The sequence below is a fragment of the Rhodamnia argentea genome, chromosome 6 (genome assembly GCF_020921035.1).
Source record: "Rhodamnia argentea isolate NSW1041297 chromosome 6, ASM2092103v1, whole genome shotgun sequence".
Classification (NCBI taxonomy): Eukaryota; Viridiplantae; Streptophyta; class Magnoliopsida; order Myrtales; family Myrtaceae; genus Rhodamnia; species Rhodamnia argentea.
Genome location: NC_063155.1, coordinates 21609742 through 21621694, shown reverse-complemented (window position 1 = coordinate 21621694; position 11953 = coordinate 21609742). Strand labels below are relative to the sequence as shown.

Below are 11953 nucleotides of genomic sequence, written 5' to 3'. Positions count from 1 at the left end.
TTTGGGGGACTAGCAAAAAAAGGCATCTGTTTTTGTCAGTTTTGTATCAACTTATTCTTGTTGCAAAGAGTTCGAGTCACGATTGCCTTCTATCACTAATAAATCATAAGCCAAGATGTGGTAATACCATAATGTTCCTCCAAAAACCAAAGACAAATCCAACATTGGAATGTATTTGCAAGCGAATCACGTTGATTTCTATTCAATTGGTGCTCGAGATGTTAACATCCTAATCAATAATGCTAATTTGTGCAGGTTCCATACCTCAGAAAGGATCTTAGTCCTGTTCTACATTTGTCATGTCCGAAGGGATATTTCAGACAAACTGGTTTGGTGCATACTCTATTCTTGACCAGTGATACAGTTGCAATCAGAAGAAATGAGTGCATTAAGGAACGAAATCATAGCATTGCGCTGATGTGATATCTGATCTTGGATGAATCAACCGCAGTGGACGAGTATAAAGCAGACAGAAACTTCATTGAAATCTACAGGAAGAATGGCCGAAAGTGCTGGGGAACTTCATTTCTTGCTTCTTTTGGGCCCATCACAAGATGAAGGGTAAAAAAGATGAAAAAAAGTTGACTCCGGCGTCAGTCTTCGCCGACCAGATTCAACAAAAGACCAGTGAAGTTCGCTGCTCAATTGCAGTACAATGGGTCCCGAGTGGCCTTTCCAGTGGTAAAGAAATTGCCAGGAACCCAAAAGACCAATAATTGTACGGGATCCATTTCCTCCTACTCGTCTATATAATCAGAAACAGAGTAAGGTCTGAAGCCTCATCCAAGAGCTTGCACATTAGAGCCCACCAAAACAGCATATACTCAAATCCTCCATGTCGAGCGACTCGAAACCCCGCGTTAACCAGAGTTGGCCGCACCATGCCATTGACATCGGCAATCTGCTATCGAATTTGGAGGGGAAGACCCAAAAGATGCCGAAACAGTTGAGCCGATCCGCGGGCAGGAACTCTTGCTGCATCTTCAGGGTCCCTCGGAGTCTGGCCGAGATCAATGAGAAAGCCTATCAGCCCCACATACTCTCCATTGGCCCGTACCACCACGGCAAAAATGAGTTCATCATGATCGAGGAGCACAAGGGTCAATTCCTCCGCGACCTCCTCACCCGGATAAAGGAAAGAGGCATCGGGTTCGAGGACTTGGTCAGGGACATTGTACCGATGGAGGATAAGATCCGGAAGAGCTACTCGGAAACCTTGGACATTGGTAGCCAAGACCTCATTGAAATGATGATACTCGATGGTTGCTTCATCATCGAGCTCTTCTGCAAAGTCGGGAAGTTGGTTTCCCTCCATCGTGATGACCCGCTATTGAGCATACCTTGGATGCTGCCTTTCCTGACGCGCGACCTCCTCGCGCTCGAGAACCAAATCCCGTTTTTCATCCTCAAGCGCATATTCGCATTGGCTGTGGGATCGAGCGACAATGGCAGTTACTCTTTGGCCGAGCTTTCGCTGAAATTCTTCAACCGCATGGACGACAGGCCAACAGATGTCCTGAAGAAGTACTATCACGGAGAAGGGAAACATTTGCTCGACCTGTTCCGATTGAGCTATATCCCGGAGGTTCGAGAAACATCCAGGAAGCCGAGCAAGTACCTCCGCCTGGTACAGCCGGCGAAGAAGCTGAACGTGGCCGGAGTCGAGTTCAAGCCGAGGAATTCTTCAAGCTTCTTGGACATCAAATTCCGGAACATCAACGGCACCCTAGAAATCCCGGTCCTGAAACTCGACGACTTCCTGAGTTCTCTCTTGCTCAACTTCGTTGCTTTCGAGCAGTGCTACCACCACTGCACGAAGCACATCACGACCTACGCCACTTTCATGGGACGGCTCATGAACACGCCGGCAGATGCCGGGTTCCTCAGCGACCGAAAGATCGTGGAGAACTACTTAGGGGGGGACGAGGAGGTGGCTCGCTTCTTCAGCATCATCGGGAAAGACGTGGCATTCGACATCGAAAGGAGCTATCTGTCCGAGGTTTTCGAGGACGTGAACCGGTACTACCAGAACGGTTGGCACGTCCGATGGGCCGGCTTCAAGCACACCTACTTCAACACCCCATGGTCCTTCATGTCGGCCTTGGCGGCACTCGTGCTTCTTATACTCACCATGGTTCAGTCCTTCTTTGCTGTCTATGCATATTTCTATCCTCGTGGCAACCATAATTAGCAGAAGTCTGGGTTTGCCATTTTCAGGAATTGTTCGAGGTTGAGCTGCAAATTAAAACTTGAGCTGCAAAATCTAGTTGAATCTGTTGGGAGTTTGTGTGATTGAAGGTTCAAAATGGTGCTTCACCACTTGTGTTGAATCAGCCGTCCAAACTCTTATCAATTTCTCTTCAAACAAGTTCTTCGATTGGTAGCTTTACCAATAACACTAAAATACATCTACAGTAGTTTATCAGTGCTCGGATTTTGCACAAGCTCAGACTCTTGGAGAAGCCAAATCGGTCACCTGGCCAAAGACTTTGATCCTACCAACAAGACAAAAAATGGAAAAAGAAACAAAAACTAGCGTAATATGCCTAATTCTAAATGAACTCATCAATCCAGTTCTCGGCGTTCTCCCATCCTTTTAAATCTCCTTCCTAATAACTCACGCATCTCCACCATACCATTGCAGCCTCGTTGAAATTCTATGCACTAAGACGAATCGAGTTCGTTTTCACGAAACGATGCGATTCGCGACAGATGGCCCGGCTCGCTCCGGGAAACAATGCTTGATTTCGAAAGCATGACTGGTCGCTTTCTCAATGACATGGTTCGCGGTTATCAAGATTCGCTGACTCGACATCTGATCCTCGCATGTAATAGCCAGGCTTCGAACGATGTTCAGCAGAAAGTTCATCGAAACGGGGCTCGAGATTATGATGACCCAGATCGAGCACTAGGCAACTTCATGCGAATTTTGAAAGGTTAACAAAGGAAGGTTCAAAGAAAGCTGACCTGGTGCAAACAAGTCTATGTTCAAACGGAGTTCAATAATTCAGCAACCTGTCCGAGCTGGGACCCGTGAAAAAGGAAAAAGCTGCGAGGAATCCAATGATGCCATAATCAACATCCATGTTGGCCCCATTTACTCACCGTGTACCGTTCGATCAAGATCGGTTTCTTCAACAAGTCTAAAACTTCAAGTCTTCGTCTACCTAATGGACTGCCCAGGAAAACAAAAACAAAAGACCAAGTCTTTTTATACTATTATTTCCGGGTCGCTGGTGTATTTTCTCTTCTGGGGGATATGGTCTCCTCTTTCATTGGCCGGAACAAAAGAGAAGCCAAACCTTCCTCATCTGCAAGAAGGAACTTTTAGCTTTGGATCTACCCCAGAATAGCTTATAGTTCTAGGGAATTAAGCACAGATGTCCAGAGAATCGAACTCCCGCAGCAACCACAGCGCAGAGAACGGTAGCTCCGTCCACCATGTCGTCCACATCGACGCGAGTTTCTTATCAGAAGTGGAAGGGAAAATGCAGGAATTGCCGAGGCGCTTGAACAGGTCGGCAGGAAGAGACTCTTGTTGCATCTTCAGAGTCCCTCAGAGCCTATCGAAGATCAATGAAAAGGCCTACCAGCCCCATATAGTTTCCATCGGTCCCTTCCACCATGGGAAGCCGGACTTCCAGATGATCCAGGAGCACAAATGGCGGTTCCTAAGCGATCTCCTACTGCGGGCAGAGAGCAAGAGAGTTGTGCTCAAGGACTTCTTCGAGGCAGTAGCTCCGATGGAGGAGGAGATCAGGAAGAGCTACTCGGAGACCTTGGAATTCGATGGCCGGGACCTTGTTCGGATGATGGTGCTCGATGGTTGCTTCATCATCGAGCTGTTCTGCAAAGTCGGGCGGATCGTCTCGGCCGATCTCGACGACCCTTTGTTCACTATGGCTTGGGTTTTGCCTTTCTTGATGAGGGATCTCCTCCGGCTTGAGAACCAAATTCCTTACTTCGTTCTGCGGAAGTTATTTGATCTATCTGTTGAATCCGGAGATAATGGCACCTCCTTGGCCAAGCTTGCCTTGGGGTTCTTCAACTACATGGTGCAGAGACCAATGCATGTGCTGGAGAAGTACTATCATAAAGAAGTCATGCATTTGCTCGATTTGTTCCGCATGAGCTATATCCCCGATTGCCAGGAGGAAGTAAGAAGGCCAAGCAGATTCCTTCACCTGATTCAATGCGCGAAGAAGCTCGGTCAAGCCGGAGTCAAGTTCAGTCCGAGGAAGACTCACAGCATCTTGGACATAAAATTCAGAAATGGCCTCCTCGAGATTCCGATCTTGACTATCGACGACTTCTGGAGCTCTTTGTTCCTCAATTTTGTGGCTTATGAGCAGTGCTATCGCCATTCCACCAAGCACATCACAACCTATGCTACTTTTATGGGGTGTCTCATCAATACGCCTGCCGATGCTGGGTTGCTGGGCGACCGCAAGATCGTCGAGAATTATTTTGGTACAGACGAGGAAGTTGCCCGCTTCTTCAATAATGTCGGGAAAGATGTGGTGTTTGATATCCACAGGAGCTATTTGTCCAAGGTCTTTGAGGAAGTGAACGAGTATTATCAGAACGATTGGCATGTTCGATGGGCTGGGTTCAGGCACACATACTTCAGCACTCCGTGGTCCTTCATGTCGGCCGCAGCAGCTATATTGCTTCTGCTGCTTACCACGATTCAATCTTTCTATGCCGTTTGTCAATACTATGTACCTTCCAAAAATAAGTAGCAATGTTTGTGACACAAAAAGGCACTTGAAAAAGCAATTTGCAGATCAGAATATCAAAGCTCAGTTGTGATTCTGAAATTCGTTGTGAGTTTGGATTTTTGTCTTACCACTTGTAAGATACTGTAAACGATTCGAATTCGTTAGCTGTCCAACGAATTTGTGCCAGTGAGAATAAGATCGTGGCTCCAAATGCAACAATCTTTTGTCGGTGATCAACCAAGATAAAGTTCGGAGTCTGTGGAAGCTCAAACTTGTGTCGACGATTGGACAAGGCTAGATTTCGACATCAAGAGTTGGATCGAGAACACGAATTCTTTATTGAGGATTGTGGAGATACCACCGTCACAGGTACCACAACGGGTAGCGACGATTGATGATGAGGTAAGTTGGGGTTATCAAAGGTAAAAGAATTATATGGGCTTTGATTCTTCTATCACCAAGAAGATATGTAAGCGTTTAATGATAATTTATTAAGTTCAAGTGCATTCCTCTTTTTTTTTTTTTTTCAAATTTTATTACAATGTGCAATTTAATTATAATTTATTAAATTTATTTTATTATTTATTATTTTAAAAATTAAATTTAAAAAATGGAACTGGAACCGGAACCGGCCCAGAACCGCTGGTTCCATCTTTTCGTGGAATCGGAACCGGTTGTTCGGCCGAACCGGCCATATCTAGGGAGGAGGGCTGCTCGCGTGTGGGTGTGAGGGAGGGAGAGAGAAAGAGAGAGAGAGAGTCCGTGGAAAAGTCAAAAAGAAAAACTTGGGAACGAGGTTAGCTGTTGATGTCAGCCTTGCTGACATGGAGGAAAAAAGAAAAGCAGAGAGAGACAAAGAGACGTAAAGGAGGGGCGGCCGAAAAAAAATGACAAGGGGAGGGGCCCACATCACCTCACATCAACTTTAAATTTTGTATTACAGTGCAAATGTCTGGTGGCATTTTGGTAAATTGGTAAAATAAATACCGGTAGTTATTTGGCTCAATCGACTGAGGGTAAAAATGATATTTTCACATTTAAGGTTCGGTCTAGGCTAAATTTGCGTGCGAAGAGTCTCGATATTACAAGTCAACGTTTGACCATTCAAACTTGACTTTTTTGGAACAACCAATCACCGTCTTTTAAATTCTCAAAATTCAAATTTATTTTTCAGACTGGAATTCATGATTTTTTTTTTTCAGAAGCCAAAATTTCAGAATGTCATAAGAGGAAGGTCCCTGCTGGTGTGGCAGTGAGGAGGAAGTTGTGGGAAGTCATCCGATGGAAGGTGAAGATCAATGAGCTGTATTGAAGAAACAGAGTCCCGAGCAAGAAGGGTGTCTCTGAGAGGCTTTAGATTGATGGGGGTGGAGCAGAAGTATATGTGGAAGTCTCTTCGTGATAGCTTCTTGGCTAGCCCCAGGAAAGGAGAGATGTGACCATGAGCTGACCATGAGCTGACCATGGCAACATCAGAATACTAGGCTTCCGTCTTCTAGTGCTCATTTTTCTCTCCATTTGCTTAAGCACTGATCTGTGTTTACTGATTAATTAGGAGAAAGATGGGAAGATGAACTTAATCGTAGATTATCAATATTTAATGGCACATCCGACCACAGCACATCTTGCTTTTGGGGGACTAGCAAAAAGAGGCATCTGTCTTTATCAGTTTTGTATCAACTTTATTCTTGTTGCAAAGAGTCCGAGTCACGATTGCCTTCTATCACTAATAAAATCATAAGCCAAGATGTGGTAATACCATAATGTTCCTCCAAAAACCAAAGACAAATCCAACATTGGAATGTATTTGCAAGCGAATCATGTTGATTTCTATTCAATTGGTGCTCGAGATGTTAACATCCTAATCAATAATGCTAATTTATGCAGGTTCCATACCTCAGAAAGGATTTTAGTCCTGTTCTACATTTGTCATGTCCGAAGGGATATTTTAGACAAACTGGTTTGGTGCATACTCTATTCTTGACCAGTGATACAGTTGCAATCAGAAGAAATGAGTGCATTAAGGAACGAAATCATAGCATTATGCTGATGTGATATCTGGTCTTGGATGAATCAACCGCAGTGGACGAGTATAAAGCAGACAGAAACTTCATTGAAATCTACAGGAAGAATGGCCGAAAGTGCTGGGGAACTTCATTTCTTGCTTCTTTTGGGCCCATCACAAGATGAAGGGTAAAAAAGATGAAAAAAAGTTTGACTCCGGCGTCACTCTTCGCCGACTAGATTCAACAAAAGACCAGTGAAGTTCGCTGCTCAATTGCAGTACAATGGGTCCCGAGTGGCCTTTCCAGTGGTAAAGAAATTGCCAGGAACCCAAAAGACCAATAATTGTACGGGATCCATTTCCTCCTACTCGTCTATATAATCAGAAACAGAGTAAGGTCTGAAGCCTCATCCAAGAGCTTGCACATTAGAGCCCACCAAAACAGCATATACTCAAATCCTCCATGTCGAGCGACTCGAAACCCCGCGTTAACCAGAGTTGGCCGCACCATGCCATTGACATCGGCAATCTGCTATCGAATTTGGAGAGGAAGACCCAAAAGATGCCGAAACAGTTGAGCCGATCCGCGGGCAGGAACTCTTGCTGCATCTTCAGGGTCCCTCGGAGTCTGGCCGAGATCAATGAGAAAGCCTATCAGCCCCACATACTCTCCATTGGCCCGTACCACCACGGCAAAAACGAGTTCATCATGATCGAGGAGCACAAGGGTCAATTCCTCCGCGACCTCCTCACCCGGATAAAGGAAAGAGGCATCGGGTTCGAGGACTTGGTCAGGGACATTGCACCGATGGAGGATAAGATCCGGAAGAGCTACTCGGAAACCTTGGACATTGGTAGCCAAGACCTCATTGAAATGATGATACTCGATGGTTGCTTCATCATCGAGCTCTTCTGCAAAGTCGGGAAGTTGGTTTCCCTCCAGCGTGATGACCCGCTATTGAGCATACCTTGGATGCTGCCTTTCCTGACGCGCGACCTCCTCGCGCTCGAGAACCAAATCCCCTTTTTCATCCTCAAGAGCATATTCGCATTGGCTGTGGGATCGAGCGACAACGACAATTACTCTTTGGCCGAGCTCGCGCTGAAATTCTTCAACCGCATGGACAACAGGCCAACAGATGTCCTGAAGAAGTACTATCACGTGGAAGGGAAACATTTGCTCGACCTGTTCCGATTGAGCTATATCCCGGAGGTTAGAGAAACATCCAGGAAGCCGAGCGGGTACCTCCGCCTGGTACAGCCGGCGAAGAAGCTGAACGTGGCCGGAGTCAAGTTCAAGCCGAGGAATTCTTCAAGCTTCTTGGACATCAAATTCCGGAACATCAACGGCACCCTAGAAATCCCGGTCCTGAAACTCGACGACTTCCTGAGTTCTCTCTTGCTCAACTTCGTTGCTTTCGAGCAGTGTTACCACCACTGCACGAAGCACATCACGACCTACGCCACTTTCATGGGACGGCTCATGAACACGCCGGCGGATGCCGGGTTTCTCGGCGACCGAAAGATCGTGGAGAACTACTTAGGGGGGGACGAGGAGGTGGCTCGCTTCTTCAGCATCATCGGGAAAGACGTGGCATTCGACATCGAAAGGAGCTATATGTCCAAGGTTTTCGAGGACGTGAACCGGTACTACCAGAACGGTTGGCACGTCCGATTGGCCGGCTTCAAGCACACCTACTTCAACACCCCATGGTCCTTCATGTCGGCCTTGGCGGCACTCGTGCTTCTTATACTCACCATGGTTCAGTCCTTCTTTGCTGTCTATGCATATTTCTATCCTCGTGGCAACCATAATTAGCAGAAGTTTGGGTTTGCCATTTTCAGGAATCGTTCAAGGTTGAGCTGCAAATTAAAACTTGAGCTGCAAAATCTAGTTGAATCTGTTGGGAGTTTGTGTGATTGAAGGTTCAAAATGGTTCTTCACCACTTGTGTTGAATCAGCCGTCCATACTCTTATCAATTTCTCTTCAAACAAGTTGTTTGACTGGTAGCTCTACCAATAACACTAAAATACATCTACCGTAGTTTATCAGTGCTCGGATTTTGCACAAGCTCAGACTCTTGGAGAAGCCAAATCGGTCACCTGGCCAAAGACTTTGATCCTACCCGCAAGACAAAAAATGAAAAAAGAAACAAAAACTAGCGTAATATGCCCAATTCTAAATGAACTCATCAATCCACTTCTCGCATCCTTTTAAATCTCCTTCCTAATAACTCACGCATCTCCACCATACCATTGCGGCCTCGTTGAGATTCTATGCACTAAGACGAATCGAGTTCGTTTTCACGAAACGATGCGATTCGCGACAGATGGCCCGGCTCGCTCCGGGAAACAATGCTTGATTTCGAAAGCATGACTGGTCGCTTTCTCAATGACATGGTTCGCGGTTATCAAGATTCGCTGACTCGACATCTGATCCTCGCATGTAACAGCCAGGCTTCGAACGATGTTCAGCAGAAAGTTCGTCGAAACGGGCTGGAGATTATGATGACCCAGATCGAGCACTAGGCAACTTCATGCGAATTTTGAAAGGTTAACAAAGGAAGGTTCAAAGAAAGCTGACCTGGTGCAAACAAGTCCATGTTCAAACGGAGTTCAATAATTCGGCAACCTGTCCGAGCTGGGACCCGTGAAAAAAGAAAAAGTTGCGAGGAATCCAACGATGCCATAATCAACATCCATGTTGGCCCCATTTACTCACCGTGTACCGTTCGATCAAGATCGGTTTCTTCAACAAGTCTAAAACTTCAAGTCTTCGTCTACCTAATGGACTGCCCAGGAAAACAAAAACAAAAGACCAAGTCTTTTTATGCTATTATTTCCGGGTCGCTGGTGTATGTTCTCTTCTGGGGAATATGGTCTCCTCTTTCATTGGCCGGAACAAACGAGAAGCCAAAGCTTCCTCATCTGCAAGATGGAACTTTTAGCTTTGGATCTACCCCAGAATAGCTTATAGTTCTAGGGAATTAAGCACAGATGTCCAGAGAATCGAACTCCCGCAGCAACCACAGCGCAGAGAACGGTAGCTCCGTCCACCATGTCGTCCACATCGACGCGAGTTTCTTATCAGAAGTGGAAGGGAAAATGCAGGAATTGCCGAGGCGCTTGAACAGGTCGGCAGGAAGAGACTCTTGTTGCATCTTCAGAGTCCCTCAGAGCCTATCGAAGATCAATGAAAAGGCCTACCAGCCCCATATAGTTTCCATCGGTCCCTTCCACCATGGGAAGCCGGACTTCCAGATGATCCAGGAGCACAAATGGCGGTTCCTAAGCGATCTCCTACTGCGGGCAGAGAGCAAGAGAGTTGTGCTCAAGGACTTCTTCGAGGCAGTAGCTCCGATGGAGGAGGAGATCAGGAAGAGCTACTCGGAGACCTTGGAATTCGATGGCCGGGACCTTGTTCGGATGATGGTGCTCGATGGTTGCTTCATCATCGAGCTGTTCTGCAAAGTCGGGCGGATCGTCTCGGCCGATCTCGACGACCCTTTGTTCACTATGGCTTGGGTTTTGCCTTTCTTGATGAGGGATCTCCTCCGGCTTGAGAACCAAATTCCTTACTTCGTTCTGCGGAAGTTATTTGATCTATCTGTTGAATCCGGAGATAATGGCACCTCCTTGGCCAAGCTTGCCTTGGGGTTCTTCAACTACATGGTGCAGAGACCAATGCATGTGCTGGAGAAGTACTATCATAAAGAAGTCATGCATTTGCTCGATTTGTTCCGCATGAGCTATATCCCCGATTGCCAGGAGGAAGTAAGAAGGCCAAGCAGATTCCTTCACCTGATTCAATGCGCGAAGAAGCTCGGTCAAGCCGGAGTCAAGTTCAGTCCGAGGAAGACTCACAGCATCTTGGACATAAAATTCAGAAATGGCCTCCTCGAGATTCCGATCTTGACTATCGACGACTTCTGGAGCTCTTTGTTCCTCAATTTTGTGGCTTATGAGCAGTGCTATCGCCATTCCACCAAGCACATCACAACCTATGCTACTTTTATGGGGTGTCTCATCAATACGCCTGCCGATGCTGGGTTGCTGGGCGACCGCAAGATCGTCGAGAATTATTTTGGTACAGACGAGGAAGTTGCCCGCTTCTTCAATAATGTCGGGAAAGATGTGGTGTTTGATATCCACAGGAGCTATTTGTCCAAGGTCTTTGAGGAAGTGAACGAGTATTATCAGAACGATTGGCATGTCCGATGGGCTGGGTTCAGGCACACATACTTCAGCACTCCGTGGTCCTTCATGTCGGCCGCGGCAGCTACATTGCTTCTGCTGCTTACCATGATTCAATCTTTCTATGCCGCTTATCAATACTATGTACCTTCCAAAAATAAGTAGCAATGTTTGTGACACAAACAGGCACTTGAAAAAGCAATTTGCAGATCAGAATATCAAAGCTCAGTTGTGATTCTGAAATTTGTTGTGAGTTCGGATTTTTGTCTTGACCACTTGTAAGATACTGTAAACGATTCCGATTCGTTAGCTGTCCAACGAATTTGTGCCAGCGAGAATAAGATCGTGGCTCCAAATGCAACAATATTTTGTCAGTGATCAACCAAGATAAATCGTTGGCTCTCCAACCGTGTCATTCCAGTCCTATGCTTCTCTCACTCAATAGATGGTTATGGTCTGATACGGTACAGTACAACACAAGACGATGGAATGCAATGGGATGGATGGTAGAGGGCTGCCTGCGCCCAAAAGCTATGATTCATTTGTCCCCTTGTCCATAGGGACCTTGTGGCATACAACCGATACGACTCATGCTAGATAGCCGCCCCTTTCTCTCTTTTTACAGCCTCGTGGACGGACGAAAGAAGGGAAGTCACAGAAGGGGGCAGTGAAGGCTCGCGAAGTAGACAGCAAGCAACGGCTGTCAAATCTAATGCTTCCGATTCACAAGAAAAAGAACGAATAAGAGAGCGGAGTTCAACATAACCAATCTGTAATGGGCTGTGATTTCATCAACAACAGAGCGAGCACAGCGTTGCCAAAAGCCAAGGTAAAATCTGTACCCTCTCTTCTTGAAAGAGGAAAGCGCGCAGGACAGAGCCGTCCATTGTTGACCATCCATGTTGTCATCTGGAATGATTCCCCAATCGTTGCAGAGTTTTCCCCCTTATATCTCCAGCACTAGTTCTTACACTGCGTTAGACCCGTAAAGATGGCCATGCTTTTAATCCCCGCATTAAAATTATTGATCCT

At 46.2% G+C, this 11953-nt stretch overlaps 5 protein-coding genes across 6 annotated transcripts in view; all 5 read left to right on the top strand.

Annotated features, from left to right (window-relative positions):
- Positions 1-766: 766 nt before the first annotated feature.
- On the top strand, positions 767-8683 carry LOC125315364 (UPF0481 protein At3g47200-like). Its single transcript, XM_048279942.1, has 2 exons — positions 767-2241; positions 8616-8683. Exon 1 carries the CDS (start codon positions 836-838, stop codon positions 2189-2191), a length of 1356 nt encoding a protein of 451 aa, XP_048135899.1. The 5' UTR covers positions 767-835; the 3' UTR covers positions 2192-2241; positions 8616-8683.
- On the top strand, positions 3075-4955 carry LOC115733710 (UPF0481 protein At3g47200-like). The gene has a single exon (XM_030664340.2). It carries the CDS (start codon positions 3381-3383, stop codon positions 4740-4742), a length of 1362 nt encoding a protein of 453 aa, XP_030520200.2. The 5' UTR covers positions 3075-3380; the 3' UTR covers positions 4743-4955.
- On the top strand, positions 7151-10111 carry LOC125315363 (UPF0481 protein At3g47200-like). Of its 2 annotated transcripts, none has more exons than XM_048279941.1 (2): positions 7151-8550; positions 10097-10111. In XM_048279941.1, exon 1 carries the CDS (start codon positions 7190-7192, stop codon positions 8543-8545), a length of 1356 nt encoding a protein of 451 aa, XP_048135898.1. In that variant the 5' UTR covers positions 7151-7189; the 3' UTR covers positions 8546-8550; positions 10097-10111. The 2 variants fall into 2 exon arrangements, with proteins under 2 accessions (XP_048135898.1, XP_048135897.1); XM_048279940.1 differs by having other exon boundaries at positions 7151-8556.
- LOC125315362 (UPF0481 protein At3g47200-like) overlaps positions 9555-11953 on the top strand; it is a 15767-nt gene continuing 13368 nt past the window's right edge. The window contains exon 1 of the mRNA XM_048279939.1: positions 9555-11209. Within this exon, the coding sequence (XP_048135896.1) occupies positions 9725-11086 (1362 nt within the window). The 5' untranslated portion in view covers positions 9555-9724 and the 3' untranslated portion in view covers positions 11087-11209. The remainder of the gene's footprint in view (positions 11210-11953) is intronic.
- Positions 11622-11953, top strand: part of LOC115732386 — a 1105-nt gene continuing 773 nt past the window's right edge. The window contains exon 1 of the mRNA XM_048279944.1: positions 11622-11750. Within this exon, the coding sequence (XP_048135901.1) occupies positions 11697-11750 (54 nt within the window). The 5' untranslated portion in view covers positions 11622-11696. The remainder of the gene's footprint in view (positions 11751-11953) is intronic.

Coding starts and splice junctions, on each gene's coding strand:
- LOC125315364 (XM_048279942.1), top strand. CDS start 836: ATGTCGAGCGACTCGAAACCCCGCGTTAACCAGAGTTGGCCGCACCAT.
- LOC125315363 (XM_048279941.1), top strand. CDS start 7,190: ATGTCGAGCGACTCGAAACCCCGCGTTAACCAGAGTTGGCCGCACCAT.
- LOC115733710 (XM_030664340.2), top strand. CDS start 3,381: ATGTCCAGAGAATCGAACTCCCGCAGCAACCACAGCGCAGAGAACGGT.